The 19,170-nt window shown below is 38.6% G+C and overlaps 1 protein-coding gene across 1 annotated transcript in view; it reads left to right on the plus strand.

Moving 5' to 3' along the window:
* The first annotated feature begins 2,937 nt into the window (after positions 1–2,937).
* Positions 2,938–19,170, plus strand: part of LOC136242753 (rho guanine nucleotide exchange factor 10-like) — a 32,752-nt gene continuing 16,519 nt past the window's right edge. Inside the window, exons 1-3 of the mRNA XM_066034210.1 lie at positions 2,938–3,096; positions 3,159–3,632; positions 9,885–9,994. Of these exons, the coding sequence (XP_065890282.1) occupies positions 3,039–3,096; positions 3,159–3,632; positions 9,885–9,994 (642 nt within the window). The 5' untranslated portion in view covers positions 2,938–3,038. The remainder of the gene's footprint in view (positions 3,097–3,158; positions 3,633–9,884; positions 9,995–19,170) is intronic.

Below are 19,170 nucleotides of genomic sequence, written 5' to 3' on the forward strand. Positions count from 1 at the left end.
CCTTCTTTGAGTCCATATCAAAACATATGTATGGGATTTGTCAAATCAAGCATTTTCAGGTGGTCAACATTAAAAGTTTTCAAAACACTGGGTTAAACCCTTAAAATTTAAGAATTATGAATTAAATAAATCTAATATCAGTTTAATATCTTTTTTGAAACCTCAGCTTGGTAAAACAGACCGATCAAAAAATCTTGTCATTCCTTGTCAGTCATTGTCCAATGCAAAATACATGTATTTTACACTGCATACAAAAACGCTAATTTACAACCTTTAACTCACAAAATCTCTACAGCACACCATACAATAAAAGAAAGCCCTTGAATTCTTCTATCCAATTCCGACCGTACAAATGGGAAAATGTCGCCATAGCGACAGTTGCTTACTACTGATGATAACATAATGCGCGCTCCATACATTAACCTATTGGAAAATTTAATTATCTTGGCAGCAAAATCCCAATTTACAAGTTGTTATCCTCAACCAAATTCGCTAAGTTTGGTATCATTCTATGCAGCGAAAGATGCTTAATAAGACTCCGACCGTACAAATTGTTAAACAGGTTAGTTTACAGAGATATGTTAAAAATCATGTGTTTTTACGGGCATTTTGAACACGTAAATTTTGTGGTGCAAGGCTCCTTTTTAGCTTCCCCTTCGCTACTACACAAAGAACTTACACATGAATCGATTCGCCTTTCATAGAGGAGTCTGATAAACCAAACTTCGTGTCTGTCAACCAGAGTACGCGGAAGTTATGGCGCCTTGTTTAGAAGACAGTGTTATTTTATACGAAATGGGCGTAACCTATTCGGAAAACCAGAATATCTTACACAAGTTTTGATATGCTTAGGTGCATTCCTGAGATATTAAACAGAGGTATTAAGTATTTCTAAATTTCTTCTACTTTTTGATCTTATCAAGAGTTCATAATATAGTAATGGGAGTATAAACTCTTGATCTTATTGATTGACTTTTTACAAAATCTGCCAAATACATTAGATTGTAATAATTTTTGACAGGCATTTCAGGGCTTTCCCCCCTTATATAGTCTCATAGTAATCTGCAGAGACTTTTTGAAATGCAAACCAGAAATGTGGACCACTAGCTTTTGCAAACAAATCAGAATAATAATTACGCAGTTATAGTTCTTAGATCAACTACAAGTAAAAATCTTATAATTATTATTTAGACATCCAAAAAAACCATTTCTCATAAATCATTCTAGGTATTTGCAGAGAAAAATACAACTAAAAGCAAACCCTAAGCTGGCCTACAACTGACTTCGGGCTTGCATGCATATATAAAGTGAAAATTAGAAATTTTGGGCGTATCATGTATAGGGATCATAGAAATAAAAAAAACAACACAATGCCAAAAGGAAGGTCATCTACACCTGCTAGTGGACATTTAATCCCAACTTCGGTATGGCTATACTATTGACAACTAGTAATTTATCGGTAGTGTTACAGGTGGTACTGAAGGCACTTTTGGGCTTGGTTATACCTAACCAATACTATACCAAGGTGGCATAACAATATTGTGAGGCTGGTTTCTGGTCAAAAAATTTTCATGAGAAAATATATGATCCATGATATAAGTACACTGTACTTATGATTCAAAATTTCATAGAAACTTGCTGGAAGAATTTTGCGGTCGCTTTTTTTGGGCTTGATCAATTCTACCAGGCTGACATGAAGGAAGTCACTGTAAACTGTAAAGCTTGTGATATTTTTGGACAACCTCCATCATCCCTACTATATAGTACGGTATATGAAAAGAAACCGGCCTAGAGAATATATACAGCCATGATCTTCAAACTAAGACTCTATAAGGTGTGAAACTAAATCACAACAAAGAAATGGTTGCAATCCATATTTTTCACATCTGATAAATGAAGGCAACCGATCATTGACCTACTTCTTGGCCAACACATAACAGATGTTCTAAGGCTGGCCACACCTGTTTTAGACTGCTACTGCTATGTAACTATTTACTATAATAGTGCAGATGACTATGGGATTGCATGGGTTTCTTTTTTTTTTTTTGATATTGCATTAATTCTTCGTTTGCAGCACATTATTACAGACAACACAAGTTTTATATGACTAGTCTGGCACACTAAGAGTTAAACTTTACTTGTCAATTACCAAATAACTGTTAAATCAATTTGGCTGCTGTGATAAAATCTGGTCCAGCAGAATGATAGGATGACTATGATACTCAAAAACTGCATGATGAATTCAGTATGAAGGTCAGTAACATCATAGATAGATTCTCTCTAAATTAAACTCTAAAACACATAGACTACTCGGGCAGCTATACATACCTCTCTGTGTACCACTGATTGAGCCTTTCACCATTACAGACACTTTCCTACTCCTTGCAATTTTCCAAAGCGAAAAGCGTGCTCACGTGACCATTAAATAATTGTTAGCTAGAGCCTGCTGAGCGCTAAGGTCGTAATTACTGTACAGGACGAGTACAAGAGGCAAGGATACAAAGCCGGTATGTAGCATTGTGTTATTAAATAAACTCGTGGATAATCCAGCTAGCGAGATGGTTTTCACGAATTACGCTTTACGGATTTGAATTGCAAGTTGTTGTAAAGTGTCTGTACATACTTCAGAAGGTACCCAAGAATTAGTCTCGCGTGGCCAGACCGCTTTTGCTCCGTCGCGGCGCTTATCGATTAGAGATTATAAGCGTCTACTATTTCGGAGCAGGCGCTTATAATCTCTAATCGATAAGCGCCATGACGGAGAAAAAGCGGTCTGGCCACGCGAGACTACCCGAGAATATCAAAGGTTAATGAACATTTTAAACATCAAAAAAAAAATAAATAAAAATTTCGTAAACGGTCACATGATGTAGCAGATCTACACTGCAAGTCTTACGTGGCTTTATCGTGGAACTTCACTATCGTCAGCTGACTGGCTACCACGAGGCCTGGTTTTCACCTTCACGTGATCTATAGACAACACGTGATCACACCCAGGACACGTACTCCTCCTACCCTTATCCGTAGAAACTACCCTGATGTCTTCTTCACAGCAAGCTAAAAATCTTCAGCGGAGAACTCAGCTAGTAAATTTTGGTGAGTACTTTTAGGGCGCTATCTGTAGTAGAACTTACCTTCTACTTAATTCGCCCACCTAGGAAGCCACATGGATGACGATGATATCGAATTCAATAATCCAATATTTGATAAACACACTGCTGCTTTACGGAGCAATAACGAGCATGACGCCATGTCAGATAGTATGTGTATCGAGTTGGACCAAAGTGACTCTAGCGAAGAGAACTTATCCTTAGCCGGCCCTCAGATCGTTAAACAACAGTGGCGACCGCATACTATCCCAACAGCCAGCGAGGGAGACAAGCCAACATCGAATACAACCATCTCATTAGACCCTGCCGTGTTAAGTAATGGGATTTATCAAGGGTTGGCGATCACTGACGCTGATAAGCTCAACCAGGGCATGATACCGGAGTCAGTGTTTATGACAGCTCGTCTGGAAGAGCAAGAGCATATAGAGATGTCGAGATTTCGTGTGAGCTCTCATGTTCCATTAATCAGTCCTTTTCAACCCACCCTACCTCCCATGTCACCTACTAGAGAACAAAGTCAAGGTAACTCTAATTGTTTAGTGCTGCATTAGTGCATTTGTAAAATCACACATGTACAAATATAGCTACATGACACTTGTACCCACCCCTTGCAACTTACTTCTTTTCACCTTGTGATATACTTATTAAGCTGTTACTTCTTTTGGTCTGCTGTGACATGTGCTAGTGAAATGAGACCTGATAAATGGGTGGAGGTTTTGTGTTATCTCATCGTTTACAAATAACGCTACCATAGTTCTTTTGTCATATTAGGTATATATTTATGTTGAACACTGTATTTCCTTTGTAAAATAAAATGGTTGTTCTAGTGTGGGGACTATGAACATGGGGTACGTATTAGGTGAAGTTAGTATTTTGCTCCACAATGCATCCATGTTTCAAATAACTGCTAACAATGTCCATTTCAATTACTGAGTGACAAAGCCTCCGAAAGTCCTTACACTGTCATGTCATGGTCGTTTTGTTATTATGTTACATTTCCCCTGTTGTGAATGGATGTATTCTTGTCATGTCATGGTCGTTTTGTTATTATGTTACATTTCCCCTGTTGTGAATGGATGTATTCTATTGTTGTGAAAATCCAAAGTAGATTGTAAACAGTTTGGCAACACAGTCACATGATGTTGAGCTTGCAACTGTGTCACTTACATTAAACCCTTAGTACTACGTGATACTTATTTTTAGGGCTGAAACAAACACTGCAAATACCTGAGTACTCGTTAAGATCACATAACCCAGCTCACATGATGCACTTGCCATCAGGTAGTGACACAGTGGAGGCTATAGAGAGTTTGATTGGCATAATTTCTTGTCAGGAACACTGAAATCAGTACTTTTATGCAGTGTGTGTGTGTGCATGCGTGCGTGCGTGCATGTGTGTGTGTGTGTGTCATTGCTACTTGAAAAAGCTGGTAACTGTTTATAAAGTCAGTATAAAACATCAGATGGTAGTACTCTATCGTTAACTCTAGAGAGTATTCGAATACTAAAAAACCATGATTGTTTCAGCCCCCCTTTTTTTCTTGATACATTCTGTAAATTACAAAATAGTGGATTGAGGTTTTGCTTTGAACGATTTGACCAAGCGTTTTTGAAAATAGTGTGCTGGTATTTGCCAGTGTATATATAGAACTAATTAAGTAAAGTAGGTTTACTTTTCCTTATATTATGATGAATTTATTACTTTAAATAGGCATGGTACTTCTCCCAATTAGTACATATAGCATTAATTAATCCTATATTTGACTGATGGAATGGTTTATGACTTTCATTAATGGGAAGCATGTTTTGTTTTGGTGTATATACATAGCAGTTATTTTTCAAAATCCCAATGCTGTTTATGTAATGGGTAGATATTTCACTGATGTATCATTGTTATATATACCTGTTGTATAAAGAGACAATACTCACTTTGAACTGAGTGGATTTACTAGGGCTTTATGTATTAGTGTGTTTGTGTAGGCTGCTCAATGAGGTGTGACTAGTTTGATGTGACTACTAACAGTTCAACAGTTGTCTCACTTGTAGTGTAATATGTGTGGTCTACATGTGACTTGCATGTGCTGGGGTACAATAAGTCTAAGGTGTGAAGCACCAACCTGTAGGAGATCATAGATGTTGGGCTTACGTTCACAGGACACACATGTGTTTACGTTCACAGGACACACATGTGTTTGCATCAGTGTATATTGGAAGTTGTCTTGCAACATTATGAATCAATTGTTCCTGGAGACACCTTACATGCTTGAAGTTGAGCCCAAAAATGTACATGCAAATTTCATTAATACCTTGATCATGCTCTCCTGATGTTATAGGATGATGAAATTACCTGTTGGAAAAGTTACTGTTGTGGCTTGAGCAAGATGTGTGATGCTTATAAATTATATAATTGTATAATTGCATGCTATCCCAAACATGGGAGTTTATGGAGACACACTGGTGTACCCTGCTTGTCATAAGAGGTAGGATGTTGCTTGTAGTTTATAATCCATCACTTGTCAAAAACAAGACCAGCTGTACAAGCTTTTATGGGCTAGAAACACTACTCAATTTTCAGTCATTACAAGCTTGTACCATTAAATCAAAGCCATTATGTTATGGGTAATGGGTGCCTGTTATTTCTGTCTACTGACTGAAGTATGCTTCCTGGAATAAAATATCTATCACAAAGATGTGAATGTCTACTGTTAGAAATTGAGGGATTTTATGGTTGTACTAATGGCAATAATGTGTGAGTGAGTAAGGTTGTACATTTGTGTCCTAGAAGAGAAAGGTTTGCTATTGTGACACATATGTCATGTAAAAAGTGTATTCTAAGGGTGTGGACATACACACACAAACATACATAATGTTTATAAACCGTGCCTGGAAATCAGTCACACACCCTTGTCTACCGTATGTGTGTGATTTTGAGAGAAGCTGAAGTCTGATGAAAAACTGAAATAGCAGATAGAAAGTGGTTTTGTTAAGTGTTGTTGGTTAAAAGCAGCTATTGAAAGAAATGTTCTGTGTGTGTTTACCAAACACAACCCCTACAGAGGTATAGTAACCAACACATCTGCCAACATAAGGATTGTACATCCTGCTGAGTTGTAAAGTGTTGATGTGAAGCCATAAAACTGGATATCAGTTAATGGCTTCTTTGTATCACAATATACTTGCTATATTAGGATGCTATTTCCTGCACAAGAGGTCTATACATAGACAGAACAGATTTATGACAATATTAAACTACAAACTGCTCAGTGTATAAACCTATATTTGGTATAGCTGCTACGTTTCAATGTGGTATCCTCCTTGTTGGAGCGTGGGCATACAGGGAACAAAGAATAACACCGCTTAGATGTTCCTGCCATTTTTTTTTGCAACTGAACATCAAAACATTGTTACTGACATACATGGCAGTATAGTTGTAAAAGTGCTTTACTAGTTAAGTAATAGTTGTATCATGTGCCTGAGTGATTTGCCTGATATTATATACCCACGCCCTTGGGGCATACATATCAGGCAAATCACTAAGGCATGTGATGTACCATGCCTATTGCAGGCTAATATCCCACGGTGGGAGACCAATCACCCAAGCCAGTACAAGGAAAACCACTGGATTTATTATGTAGATGTTTTTACTGTATAAATTTCGATTGTTGGTCAGCAGCAAGTAATGTAACTATATGTTTGCTAACATGAATGGGCAAACCCTACAGATATCACGGAATAGTTTGATTAAGTGATTTTATAACTATTTTACAGCTGCTGCATTGTTTAAAGAAGTTTACTAAGCATCTAGAGAGATAAGTTTCACTGTACAGTGGCTATTTTGCGTTATTTGATAATACGACGAAATGCTCATGAATAGGTTATAGCACTAATTAATGTTTCTCAACTCTTAAGCAAAGACATTTATAATTTTTTTCTAATCCCAGTGGAAATGTCAGGCAACCTAAAGCATTACCTGACATTGATATGCTACTGTTTTACACAATTCATAGTAGGGAATTTCTTATGATACATTGATAGAATAAAGTGACTCAACTTATCAATATCATTGTTATCAAGTTGTGTTTGCTATATACTATTGATGACAATGCTTCACTATAAAAACTCTACAACTTCTATTTTGATCTGAAATTTTGTCAGGCAGGTTCCATTATGGTCGGCCATGCATGATGTTTGCCTGACAAATGGCCTATGTCAGGCAGTAATAATTGACTCTGCTCTTAAGATGACAAATCGCCTCCATCTGATTGCTGTAGATGCTAAATTGAATGCATGGTTTCCATCACGTGGGAAATAACACTCCTACATTCGATTTCGGCCTGAATTTTTATTTTAAAAAATGGTGGTACTGCTCCCACATCAAGGCTATGGTACAGGTTGTATACAATCACTGGGGACTAGACTGGTGGACTGGACTACTGGACTCAAGTTTTTTTTCTATCTTCTGTCTTTTAAACACATAATTAAGCAATTGGTTGTAGTTATTGCTACAAGATATACAGTTTGACCTGTCCATTTTGCACTACCTGTGCATTTTAGCACTATTGACACAATGAGCAGGTATCATTTGCCAATCAATCTTGAAAGAGGCAGCTGTTACACATCAATGTGCTCAAATGAAAGTATATACTCATCTGTTTTACAGTCAAACATTTATTTCATAGCATGATCCCCGGAAAGTCATGCATGACTACCATTCTTCTTATCATGGAGTATAAAATCATATAGTAAATGTTTAGCTATATAATAACCATGTATCCCCTAATACAAGTTAGAGTCAACAAAATTTAAGTGACTGTCTTGCTATTCCATCCATTGGTACACCCTGTATAGCTGCAGCTAGGCAAAGCTGACATATTCTGGCATGGCTACACTGCTTTGTGTGTGTGTGTGTGTGTGCGCGCGTGTGTATGTGTGTGTGCGCGTGTGTGCGTATGTGTGTGTGAGTGTGTGCAGGTGGGAGTGGTATAACTACATAAGATTAGCATGCCTATAGGTAACCCTACCCTTAAGAATGTGTAAAACAAAAAAAATGTCAGTCCAGTAGTCCATTCCAGTATTCCATTCCAGTAGTCCAGTCCAGTGATTAGACACTACCATATTCGGTATAACAAACAATAGCCATGTGGCCAATATTTGGTGAAAGGGGGAAAAAACTGAGTCCAGTAGTACTAGTCCACCAGTCCAGTCCAGTGATTGTATACAACCCTATGGTACGTATAAAATGTACTATAGCCACTTAAATGTTCAAGGGTTTATAAGATGTGGGATTTTTTTTCTGCATTCAGTTTTAGTAACATGTTCTGACTCCCTGCTGCACGGCCTTCTTTGTAGGTCCCTAGTGGCATAGTGACTAATAATAATATATACCCTGAAATTTTCCTTTGAAGTTAGGCGGCTTCATGGTATGTTATGAGTTGGTCTAGGAAAACCGGTCTTATTGCCCGTGACAGTAGATTTGATTTTTCACCAAGAGAACAAAACTACATGAATAAAGTATCAAGTTTCATAATCAAAATCAGGTAGTCTTGACTGGTCTGTTTTTGCTGGCTGCTTTTCCCAAGCACAGTGGTGGTCCATACGAGTGGTGTGGGGCCCTAATGGATGGCTGTTTGTGGCTGTACAGCTCCGTGGTGTTCAATAAAGACTTGTGCTGTAAATGTTCTTTCATTTTAGCCAGTTTTGAGTCCTAAATGGCCCATAACTTGGCCTAATTCATCCCTACACCTTCCTCTTTAATTTTTGTAAACAGCCACTCTTTCCCACCCCTTTTGGAGCTCAACTGATACAGTCAACATCAAGTTAAAAACTATCTAAAAAGGCAAAAAAACTTAGCTGTTAGCTGCTTGTACAGTGGATGCTCTGGAAGGTAAGGAATTGGTGTAAAACATGTGAAAATTTGGTACATGTAGCTTCAACCATTGGCGAACTACAACACACTGAATACAGTGGAACCTTGTTAACAGTCACCTGGATTGAGCAGTCACCTCTTTGTAATGGCTAATATCACCTATGAATCACTGTATGCATAGCTTCAACTGGGGGGAAGACAAGCATGTGCAAATACTAATCAAATTACATAAAGTACCAGAGTGCTAGCAAAAAGCATTTTATAGAAATTATAATGGTCATAGCCACTAGAATCCTGCTGACCGCCCTGTGCAGGTTTTTCTCTATAACAGCCACCTATATATAAAGGCCAACACTTCCTGGTCCAAAGGTGACTGTTATACACTGTACTTAAAACCGGAATTTATTGATACTTTTAAATAGACGATAAAACTGTTTTCCCAGACTGGGTCACATATAGGGTTCTGCTTGTGCACTCTACTCAGATTAGCGAGCAGTTTGTATCCATCACTTGTAATTCCTAACCAGTACAAAAAAATAATTTTCTGGGATGTTTAGTGTGTGTGTGTGTGTGTGTGTGTGTGTGTGTGTGTGTGTGTGTGTGTGTGTGTGTGTGTGTGTGTGTGTGTGTGTGTGTGTGTGTGTGTGTGTGTGTGTGTGTGTGTGTGTGTGTGTGTGTGTGTGTGTGTGTGTGTGTGTGTGTGTGTGTGTGTGTGTGTGTGTGTGTGTGTGTGTGTGTGTGTGTGTGTGTGTGTGTGTGTGTGTGTGTGTGTGTGTGTGTGTGTGTGTGTGTGTCTTGTGAACACTTTTTGTGGAACTGAAAAATTCATGTCTCAACATCTGTGCATATATCAAATGTGTTTACCTGGTTTTTAAGCCTTTTACGGAGTTTTTTCTCTTCTACTGTAGGTGCCCATACCCAATCACTTGATTTAACAAATGGCAAGTCCTCACCGACATTGACACTTCGTACCCCACCGGTACCCCCTGCATTGCCTAACACTGCTAGTCAAGAAGAGGTGAGTGTTTGTAGTGTTATAGTGGGTAGGTGTGATGAGAAGTGAAGACTTTGCTGATGGGGCATTGTAGCTGATCCTAAATTATCTAATGAAGGGACTGGTACGTGTAGCTTGTAATAACTTAACTTTATATTTTAGCATAATTTCCAGTTCAAAGGTAAGTGGCATGAGTGTAAAGTTTGCATTTACAGAGTTCACAAAATTACCCTTAATTATAATAATTAATTATTATGCCTCTTAGCCTAAATACAGTACCTTGCATTAAAAAGTTTGCGAATTTGTCACGAAGATTGTTACATCTTCGTGAAACAATATTCACGAAGGTTGGGCGAAGTTTACATGGCTATAACAACTTTCATGAATTTACAGGTCTGCCTTCATGAATTTGTGTGGCTAACTTCATGAACTTGTAGAGTTGTGTTTTTTTTACCATTGATGCCTACACAAACTTGTAGGGGTTCAGTTTTAACATTCAACTACTATTAGCGCACCTATTGCATTGCAATTACATCGTGTATTGAAGCACTGCATGAACATTTGTGAATATAGGGCGATGAGTTCATTACTGTATTTTGAGAAATTTTTGCTGATTTTGCGGTTTTAGGTTTACCAGTGAAAATTTTATCCTTCAAATATTAGACCTCCATATAGTTAAATACATTTTGGGAGTATTTGCAAATCTGTGAAAAAATTATTTTAGCAAAATTACTCAACCTCGAAAAATATGCCCCTCGAAATATTTAGGCTATATGGTATAAAAGTATTAATTTAAAAGTGAAGTAGGGATCCAACCAATAAAAGTTGAGCAAGATAATTATGTGAATGATGGTATTACAACATAGCTTGGTGGGAAAATCCCTACATTGACTGTAGAGATGCCACAATTTATATCTCTTGTTTCACAGTCCAATTCCTAAACCAAAAAAATTGTTCACTTTTTGATTGGGGCTTAAAATTATAGCATGTGTACTAGATGAGGAGGCATGTAAAAAATCCTTTGGAACCCTATTTTTTGGACCTTGTCAATAAAACTATTTGTTTGCATGGAAAACAATCAATATCCTATTAATTTAAAGGCTGGATCTAGCATTAGACTAGTACAAAGCGGGCGCTGCAACATGATGACCATTAAAATGCTATGAAACAAATTGTATTCACTAAACGCTAAATTGTTTTCTCTAACAATTGCTTGGATCCCTATTTCCTTTTTATTAATTAAAGATACTAGTTCTTTTGTTATAGCGTATAGCTGTCAAGAGTAAAGACCACCAAGCACCAGAAGCGCCTTTCTCCATTATTTGCTCTTGCTATGATATACACATGTGACTGTTCTATTAGAGTATTGTACATGGCTGTTGTATAAGGGTAAACTGCTTTATTAGAGTGTCTAGAGTGAGAGAGATGTAGTCACAATGCTTTTCACTAGGGCTTTAATCGATGAAAATATATAATCGACTTATTATTTTGTAATCGATTAATCGTGTAGTGTACACACACGTCATCGTAAATAGTGAGCAGCTAAATTGAACAATTTTTATTGCTTTCAATAGTAAGAGAATGAAGCATTATTATTATTAAATGCTGTTCACCATTTATTAACAATATCCATGGGAGATCCTGAGCTCTTAAACATGCCATATTGCAGCCTGTAAGTGCTGACAGTGATAGCTAGTGTTGTCAGCTAAACTACTAAGGCCACTCCAAATAAATTCTCTGTTTCCCGTCCTGAACTCAAGCATATTTGCATGCGGGTGGGTGGGCGGCGGTCCATTTCCATTATTTCATTATAAGATTGGCAGTTTTTCAAGCCTTTATTTGTCTGGCACAATCATAAAAAGCTGCATAAAAGCATGATTGAGCTTTTTGAGTTGCAAAAATAGTGTAAACGTTAAGTTTATGCCAACTCAATAGCACTGCTGACACGTGAGCTGACACTGTTTCAAGATGGCTTTTACTGAGCCTCTCAGTATGCAAGAAAACCCGGAAAATAATGGAAGAATATGGAATAATGGAATATTTAGAGCTGACAGTAGCTAGATGTGGGCAGTGGACGGGAAACTGAGAATTTATTTGGAGTGGCCTAATTGTAACCTAGCTACTTATCAACTGCTGCCATTTACTTAATTCTCCTTTTACTCACTATAACGTTATGCTAGGTGGTGCCACTACTATACTGTGTACAGTATTGACTAAGTGTAGCTGATGATAGTATATGAATGGTGTTCGCTACATATAGATTAATTAAATAATCAATTTAGTAATTGATGACTAATTGATTAATGAATTAATTGAAACTGAGAGCCCTACTTTACACCATGCCAGCTTTACAATAAGGGTGTATGGCCACTGTGATTGATTGCTATAAGTTCCACTAGATCATTAAGGGGTGTGGTCACCATGTTTGAGCAATTAGTTATTAAAATGTGTGGTCTCTTGACTTAATTATTATTAGTCCATCAAGATCATTAAGGGGTGTGGTCAAATCTATCATGCAGCTACAGGTATCTACTGGGTGTCCAATGTCTAATTAGACAACATCAATCGGTTGCCACTCACTGGTTTGCTTGCCAACCTAAAGCAAGATGGTGCTAAGTTCATGCTAACACAAATTTTGTAATGTTATTGTGTTACTAATGTATATAGCATTAAGTACAATGCATGTGGTGAGTCCTCAGTCAGCAGGGGCAGGAACCCCCCCCCTAGAAATGAATTTAATAATTATATTTCCTCTAATCGGTTTTCAATTAATATAGTCTTGTACAGTGAATGATAGTAGCAATTACAGATCAGTTGTTAGGATTATAACCAGATATGAAAATTCCGCAAGTACTCCACACACAACTTCAAACACACACACGACACACGCAACTTCAAACGCACACACACACACACACAACTTCACTGGGACTATTCTATAAAATTACTTTGTTCATACTGTATGGAAAATACACTCATTATAGTACGTTCGCGTTGAGCTGAATCCTCAAAAACATTTAATAACTCATGGATGCAATTACACACGATCTTGAAATTTGGCTCATTTGTAGTACTGCTTGACCCACTAAAAATATTTCAAAATCTTATTGTTCAAATGTTTGACATAATATTTATGGCCAATCAAATTTTTCACAATACATTTCCTATGGAGAAGCCATATAAGTACAGTGTCCATTAGAGTCCTTTCCCAAACTTGTAATGGAGCCAAACCGTGCGTGTCTGTTGTTGACACCTTTGCTGTTACCAATAATCATCTGGTTGGCAGAAATGTTAACTCTGTTGAGAGAAAAAATCCACTTTTAATTTTAAGCTGTTTTTCAGGGTTCAGCTCAACGTGAACATACTATAGTCTGTACAACCTAGTAATTTATCTAGTAATTTATCTAGTAATTTATCTACTGTAAAATAATTGTAGTATGGTGTGTGGGCAGATCATCAAAGGCTACTACCAGTATTACAAATTAGTTGTATGCTGGTATGTAACACAGCTAAGTGTAGTGTGGGGGGACTTTTTTAGTAGTGTCAGTTTTTTTTTCCATGGTGGTCTATGATGTAAAAACATTGGTCAATACCAGAAGCTGTACAGATGATTCAGTGGTTGCCTTTAGCTGGCTCCCTCTGCCACAGCTGTAATCATAATTGATTTGCAGTACTTTCATGGGGAAAATTTCTGGGAGAAATTTATATATAGAAACCTACCATGTGTCCAATTTTATTTGCAATGCTTCTGGGTACCATTTTATCCACTAGCTCCTAAAGAATGTTCATTTCTGTAGACTGAAGGACATAGTATGTTGTGTTGATTTATTAACCAGGTGCACCCGGCTGCGGGACATGCGCCTGGTTACTGTAAATGTTGGGAAAAAACATGTGCATGGGTGCGTACATGTGAGTGTGTGTGTGGAGTCTGTGTCATTTCGCCCACATGAGCATTGCACTGAGCAAACAGTTTTGTGTCATAAGCAGCCTGCATATGTGAAATAAAGGCTTTGTAAACATTTTCAAGAAGCTAATGAGGCCACTGTTTCAAAATTTGAGTTAAACGGGTTAAAGAACGTGACCAACTTTCCTAATGGGCTATGTGGGCATAATACAACTGAAAAACAGTGTACAGTAATAGGCTTCATAGAATACCAGAAATAACGAAGAGAAAGAGGGCATGTCCTGTACTTGCACAAACAAAAATGAAGGGCAGCTTTGAGGCATTTTCTATACAATTTGTGTGAGAAAACATGATAGACACACTATAAAACAGTTGAAAAGATACTTCTGTGTGTAATTTGTGGTTGTTAAGTTACATTTCCTTAGCAGTGCATAGCAACATAATTACTGAATTATAATGTAATTCATGAATTATGAAATACACTAAACTATAGTATTTACAATCTAATTATTAGTAATAGCATGAATATAAATATACATGGTTGATTAATTACCTATGCAGAGCACTTACACTGTAGTTGACCACTTTGTATCCAATACACCATAGAGCAATGTTTAAAGCTTCATTCAAAGTGATGTTAGGCACTTTGTTTGGCATCAAAACCATAGTGATACATGCAGTGAATTGCCAAGATAGTTGTCTGATGTCAAAGGAATGTAGGCAGACAGATAATGTTTATGGAAGGTATTGGATGATAGGTATCAAGCATGGGACTAAATCAAGTGTAGTGTTTGCATTTACAAAACATTTTAGAGAGTATTATCATGAAATTGCAGAAATATTGGTCAATGCTAAAATACCATATACCCACAAATTTTTGCGGTATGTATACTTCACAGTTATGCACCTTGTCATGATTTTCACATTTTAAATTTCATGGATGTATCTTACTCCAGAATTTTCACGTTTTAAATTTCATGTAAAATTCACAGATCACTGTTGCTTGATTTGAAGATTTTCGTTGTTGACCACACGGCTACAAAGAAGCTGGATTATTTTACTTCAAGCATCATACTTATTGCTAAAACACATCTGAACCAAGTAACACAATCTCTGTGCGAGGTATATTCTACTCTTGCGGTAGGTCACCTTCTTTCGTGAGCCACACCCACTTTAATATTGGCATGTGTGGTACTGCCTGTAATTTATCGGTAAAGTGAGTTGAAATTTGTAGATGCACGTGTCAACATGCATAAATTTTCACGTGATAAAATTTCACGGTAGCTTTGCTAACTGTGAAAATTATGTATTGCAAAAATTCCGGGTAAATGGTAGATCAGAAAATCTCTTGTAAAACTGTCGTGGACAGCTTTCACCCATGCTTCTTTTTTTGTTCTGTCTGTGAATTGTGGGCATTAGAATGCATACACCCAGTGAGGTTGGATAGATGTACCAATGATATCATACAGTACAGTAGTATTGTATATTAGGGATCATGGCACTTTCTGACAAAAAATATACATTGACCAGAAACCAGCCTTACAAGGTGCCTTTGTAGTGTTGAGTATAACCAAAGTGACTTCAGCACAATCAGAAATATTTTCAATGGTTTGTACGTACACATATGAACAACAAGGTCTGTACCATGTGATGCTTCCTGCTGTGCATGTCGCTTTCTGTTGCATGTGACAACTGTCACATGATGGGTCATGTGCTGCTGAGTAGGTGTTTTTTTTGTGTAGTCAAACATTATCCTTGTATGTCATTCAATAAACATGGCCAAGGAGCTGTAACGACTAGATCTGTTTTATGCAAGTTGGGTATAGTAGATTTGGCCAGTAGGGCGAGACCACGATGGGGATAGGTCAGGCCTGACCAAGCTTCCCAGTCACATTATCCTATGCATCACGTGAGCATTTTGGAGCATAAAACTATGCTATCTGTTTGGGAGCTGGTTGCAGGCAGCATGCTATATGGTTGCAGTTCAGGTCATTCCAACGGTTAGCAGTGCTGTGACGAGCTGAATCCGAGATACTGCCCAAAGAACCCCAAAGGTCCCCTACCACCTCTGGCCTTTCCCAGCTAATAGTGAATTCTGGCTAATCCTAAAAGTATCTCTTTTCAGCCAGCCTGCACTCTACGTAGTTGGTTACATCTTGCCGGTATGATTTGATCAGTGTGTATAGAGCCCACTATTATAGTTACACAATATGTTTCAGCAAAAGACTATAAGATATTGATAATTTAGTGAAGCGGTCAGAGGTATGGCAGATGCCATTTAACATCTCAAAATGCAAGTCACTGCATTTGGGATATTCTAACCCAAATCATATTTATTACATGGGAGGCAATGTATTGAACAAACTGGTGAAGAAAAGGATTTGGGTGTTGTAATTGACCATCAGCTCAAGTTTCATAGCCATGTATCTGCCATTACAAACAAAACTAGGAGACTCCTGGGGCTCATAGGAAAGTCATTCATTAACTTGAATGTTCAAACACTCCCCTACTTGTATAAAGCTATTGTAAGACCAACCCTTGAGTACGGAAATATTATTTGGGGACCGTTTTATAAACGTGATGAGAAACTAGTTGAACAAGTTCAAAGAAAAGCAACCAGGCTGGATACATCTATTAGTCATCTTTCATATGAGGAAAGGCTCAGGCATCTCAACCTACCATCCTTAAAGTATGGACGATATCATAGTGATATGATTGCAGCATACAATACCATACATGGCAATTTACATCTTGATCAATCCTTGTTCTTTACAAGAAATTGGATAAACACAAGAGGACATCCTTACAAATTATTCAAACCTTTTTCCACCAATACAGTTAGACAACATTTTTATTCTCAATGAATTATAAATGACTGGAATGCACTTCCTTTCAGTGTAGTGGGGGCGACATCAACCAATGAGTTTAAAGCAACCCTTGACAAGCACAACAAAGATAACTTATTTTTATACTGAACTGTATATATATATAGTTAGAAGTATTGATGAGCTTTAAGATCAGGATTTACAGGCTTTTGCCTTTCATATAATCCTGTATTAATATTATTTTAAAAGAAAAACTATAAGTCGCTAGCTACTATGAGTATGTAGGAATCAGCATTACTGTTATGCTAGCTACTGATTCCAGCTGTCCAGCAGGGCATTATTGTGGTGTCCCCTATACCATTACTCGCTGCCGTAGTTGCCGTCCCATAGCAGACCTGCCATGCTAACTGGGCTGCCACTGGACATAGGAGCCCACCTGTCTTATCTAAGCAAACTGTTGTCCCATGCCTGAGTCTTTGATTTCTTCAAGAGGACCTGTTTGTACTATGGGTCTGCCAGGTTATCCACAGCGATATCGGCAAAGGTCATGTTGCAGGCTGCGTTGAAGTTGTCACGTCACTGGACGCAGATTTCCTCGGACCTGAAGAATCCAAAGAAGCACAGCATCATGGGCCCCCATAGCATCGCTCTGTTGTCTGTCAGGGACTCTGTTTCCCACGATGCCTTGATTGCACATAGTATCTCCGGATTGATGGGGCGTCGCATTAGGGCAGGGTCGGATTGGTTGGATGCTTGTGTAATCCTTATAAATGCCTTTTAAAACCTGTATCAGACGCGGCATCTCTGCAATCTTTGAGTCCTTTGCTAATCTGGAGTTGATGTACTGCTGTTAGATATACCCTTATTGAGCTGGCAGCAAAACGTTTATTTGCCAATACAGCTACAAACTGGCATATTGTATGTTCTTCTACTGGAAAGGGGGGTAATGAGAAACTACTACAAAACTCTAAATAATGTTTCTGTCCTGCGGAGTATGTCTTCACAGAAGCTGCTAAACCAGCAGAAAAATATTGTTCCACAGAGTGCTCCATTGAGTCGATGTGCAATCCGGCCTGGAGATGATCAGCAGGTCTACCAGAGCTTCCAGGATGTGAGTCGGTTGCTTGTTGACCTGTGGGAATAGGAAGTGGAAGGTAACCAACTTGTTTCTTGACATTGCATCAGCTAAGGTATTGTGGACTCCTGGAATGTGTTCAGCAGTGACACAGAGATGCCATCTTGCTTGGATAACGGCCAAGAGTCTCATCAGCTGCATAGCTTTGCTGTTCCAGTTAGTTCCACAGTTCAGGATGTCAACCATTGCCATATTGTCTGACCTGAGCAGGACTGTGCATCCCTGGCACCCCAGAGTGCTACTGCAATGACTGTCGGGGTGAGTTCTTTCACTGTGATGTGAGGCTGCCATCCCACGGTACTTGGAACCACTCACTGTCTGACAGCGTGCCTCATCCCCAATTTCCCAACACATCTGCGATGATAACTCCGCTCGGAATTTGCTTCTTCAGGGTTGTCAGCATGGAAACACCATTCCATGACTGAGCAAATTGGTGGCACCACTCTATATATGAACAGGCATTGACGTTTAGTCAGACTTTGTCGTCTGCCTCTATCCGTACAGAAGTGAGGTCAATTAACCTTCTTATGAACTGAGTGTACAGCTTTGCAGGTGTGGTTTAACAAGCCTACGATGGACTGCTGGTCTTTCTTAATACGGTTCTTCTTGCCATGCCAGGTGTCAAGGAGTTCTTGTAATTCCTGTAATTTTTCGCATGGCAGCCTGACCACTCTGGCTACTGTGTCCAATTCCATTCCTAAGAACGTGATCTTGGAAGAGGGGCCAGCTGTTTTTGTGGTCTCAGTTGGAAGACCGGCCTTTTTGCACTTGTACTCCATGATCGTCATGATCGTTTGGTACTCCTCAGAGGATGCCCACAGTGATGAAATTGTCCAGATAATGCCCAACCCAAGATGGCTGAAGCATCATCCATTGCAGAGCATCTGCCACTGCAGAGAAAATGATCAGAGCAGATCACAGACTGAACAGTAGTACCTGTCGATATAGACATTTCCTTCCCACTGCATGCCCAAGAGTCAGTTGTCTTAGAGCCACAGGAATGTTGTGGTACGCCTGCCAGACATCCTAGTACTCCTGGGCTCAGCTTCAGTATCTGCTCTATCATGTCAGGTACTGCAAGCTGCACCATGCCTTGGGGATCCTGTCTTTTATGCTATGGTCTTCAGTTGTAGGTAGGTCCAGAATCAGTTGCCAGTGGTTGGGCCTGCCCTTTTTAGAAATTACTCTGAAGGGGCTGATGTGCACCTTCAGCTGTTTTGAGTTACGCAGGATTCTGCAACATGTTATGCGGCCCTCCTGTAGCTTCCACTTGGAAGTAGGTAGAGACGACAGCTCTGTGGGACTCCGCTGACGGCATATTTTTACGGGAACTCTG

This window comes from Dysidea avara, chromosome 13, assembly GCF_963678975.1.
Source record: "Dysidea avara chromosome 13, odDysAvar1.4, whole genome shotgun sequence".
Classification (NCBI taxonomy): domain Eukaryota; kingdom Metazoa; phylum Porifera; class Demospongiae; order Dictyoceratida; family Dysideidae; genus Dysidea; species Dysidea avara.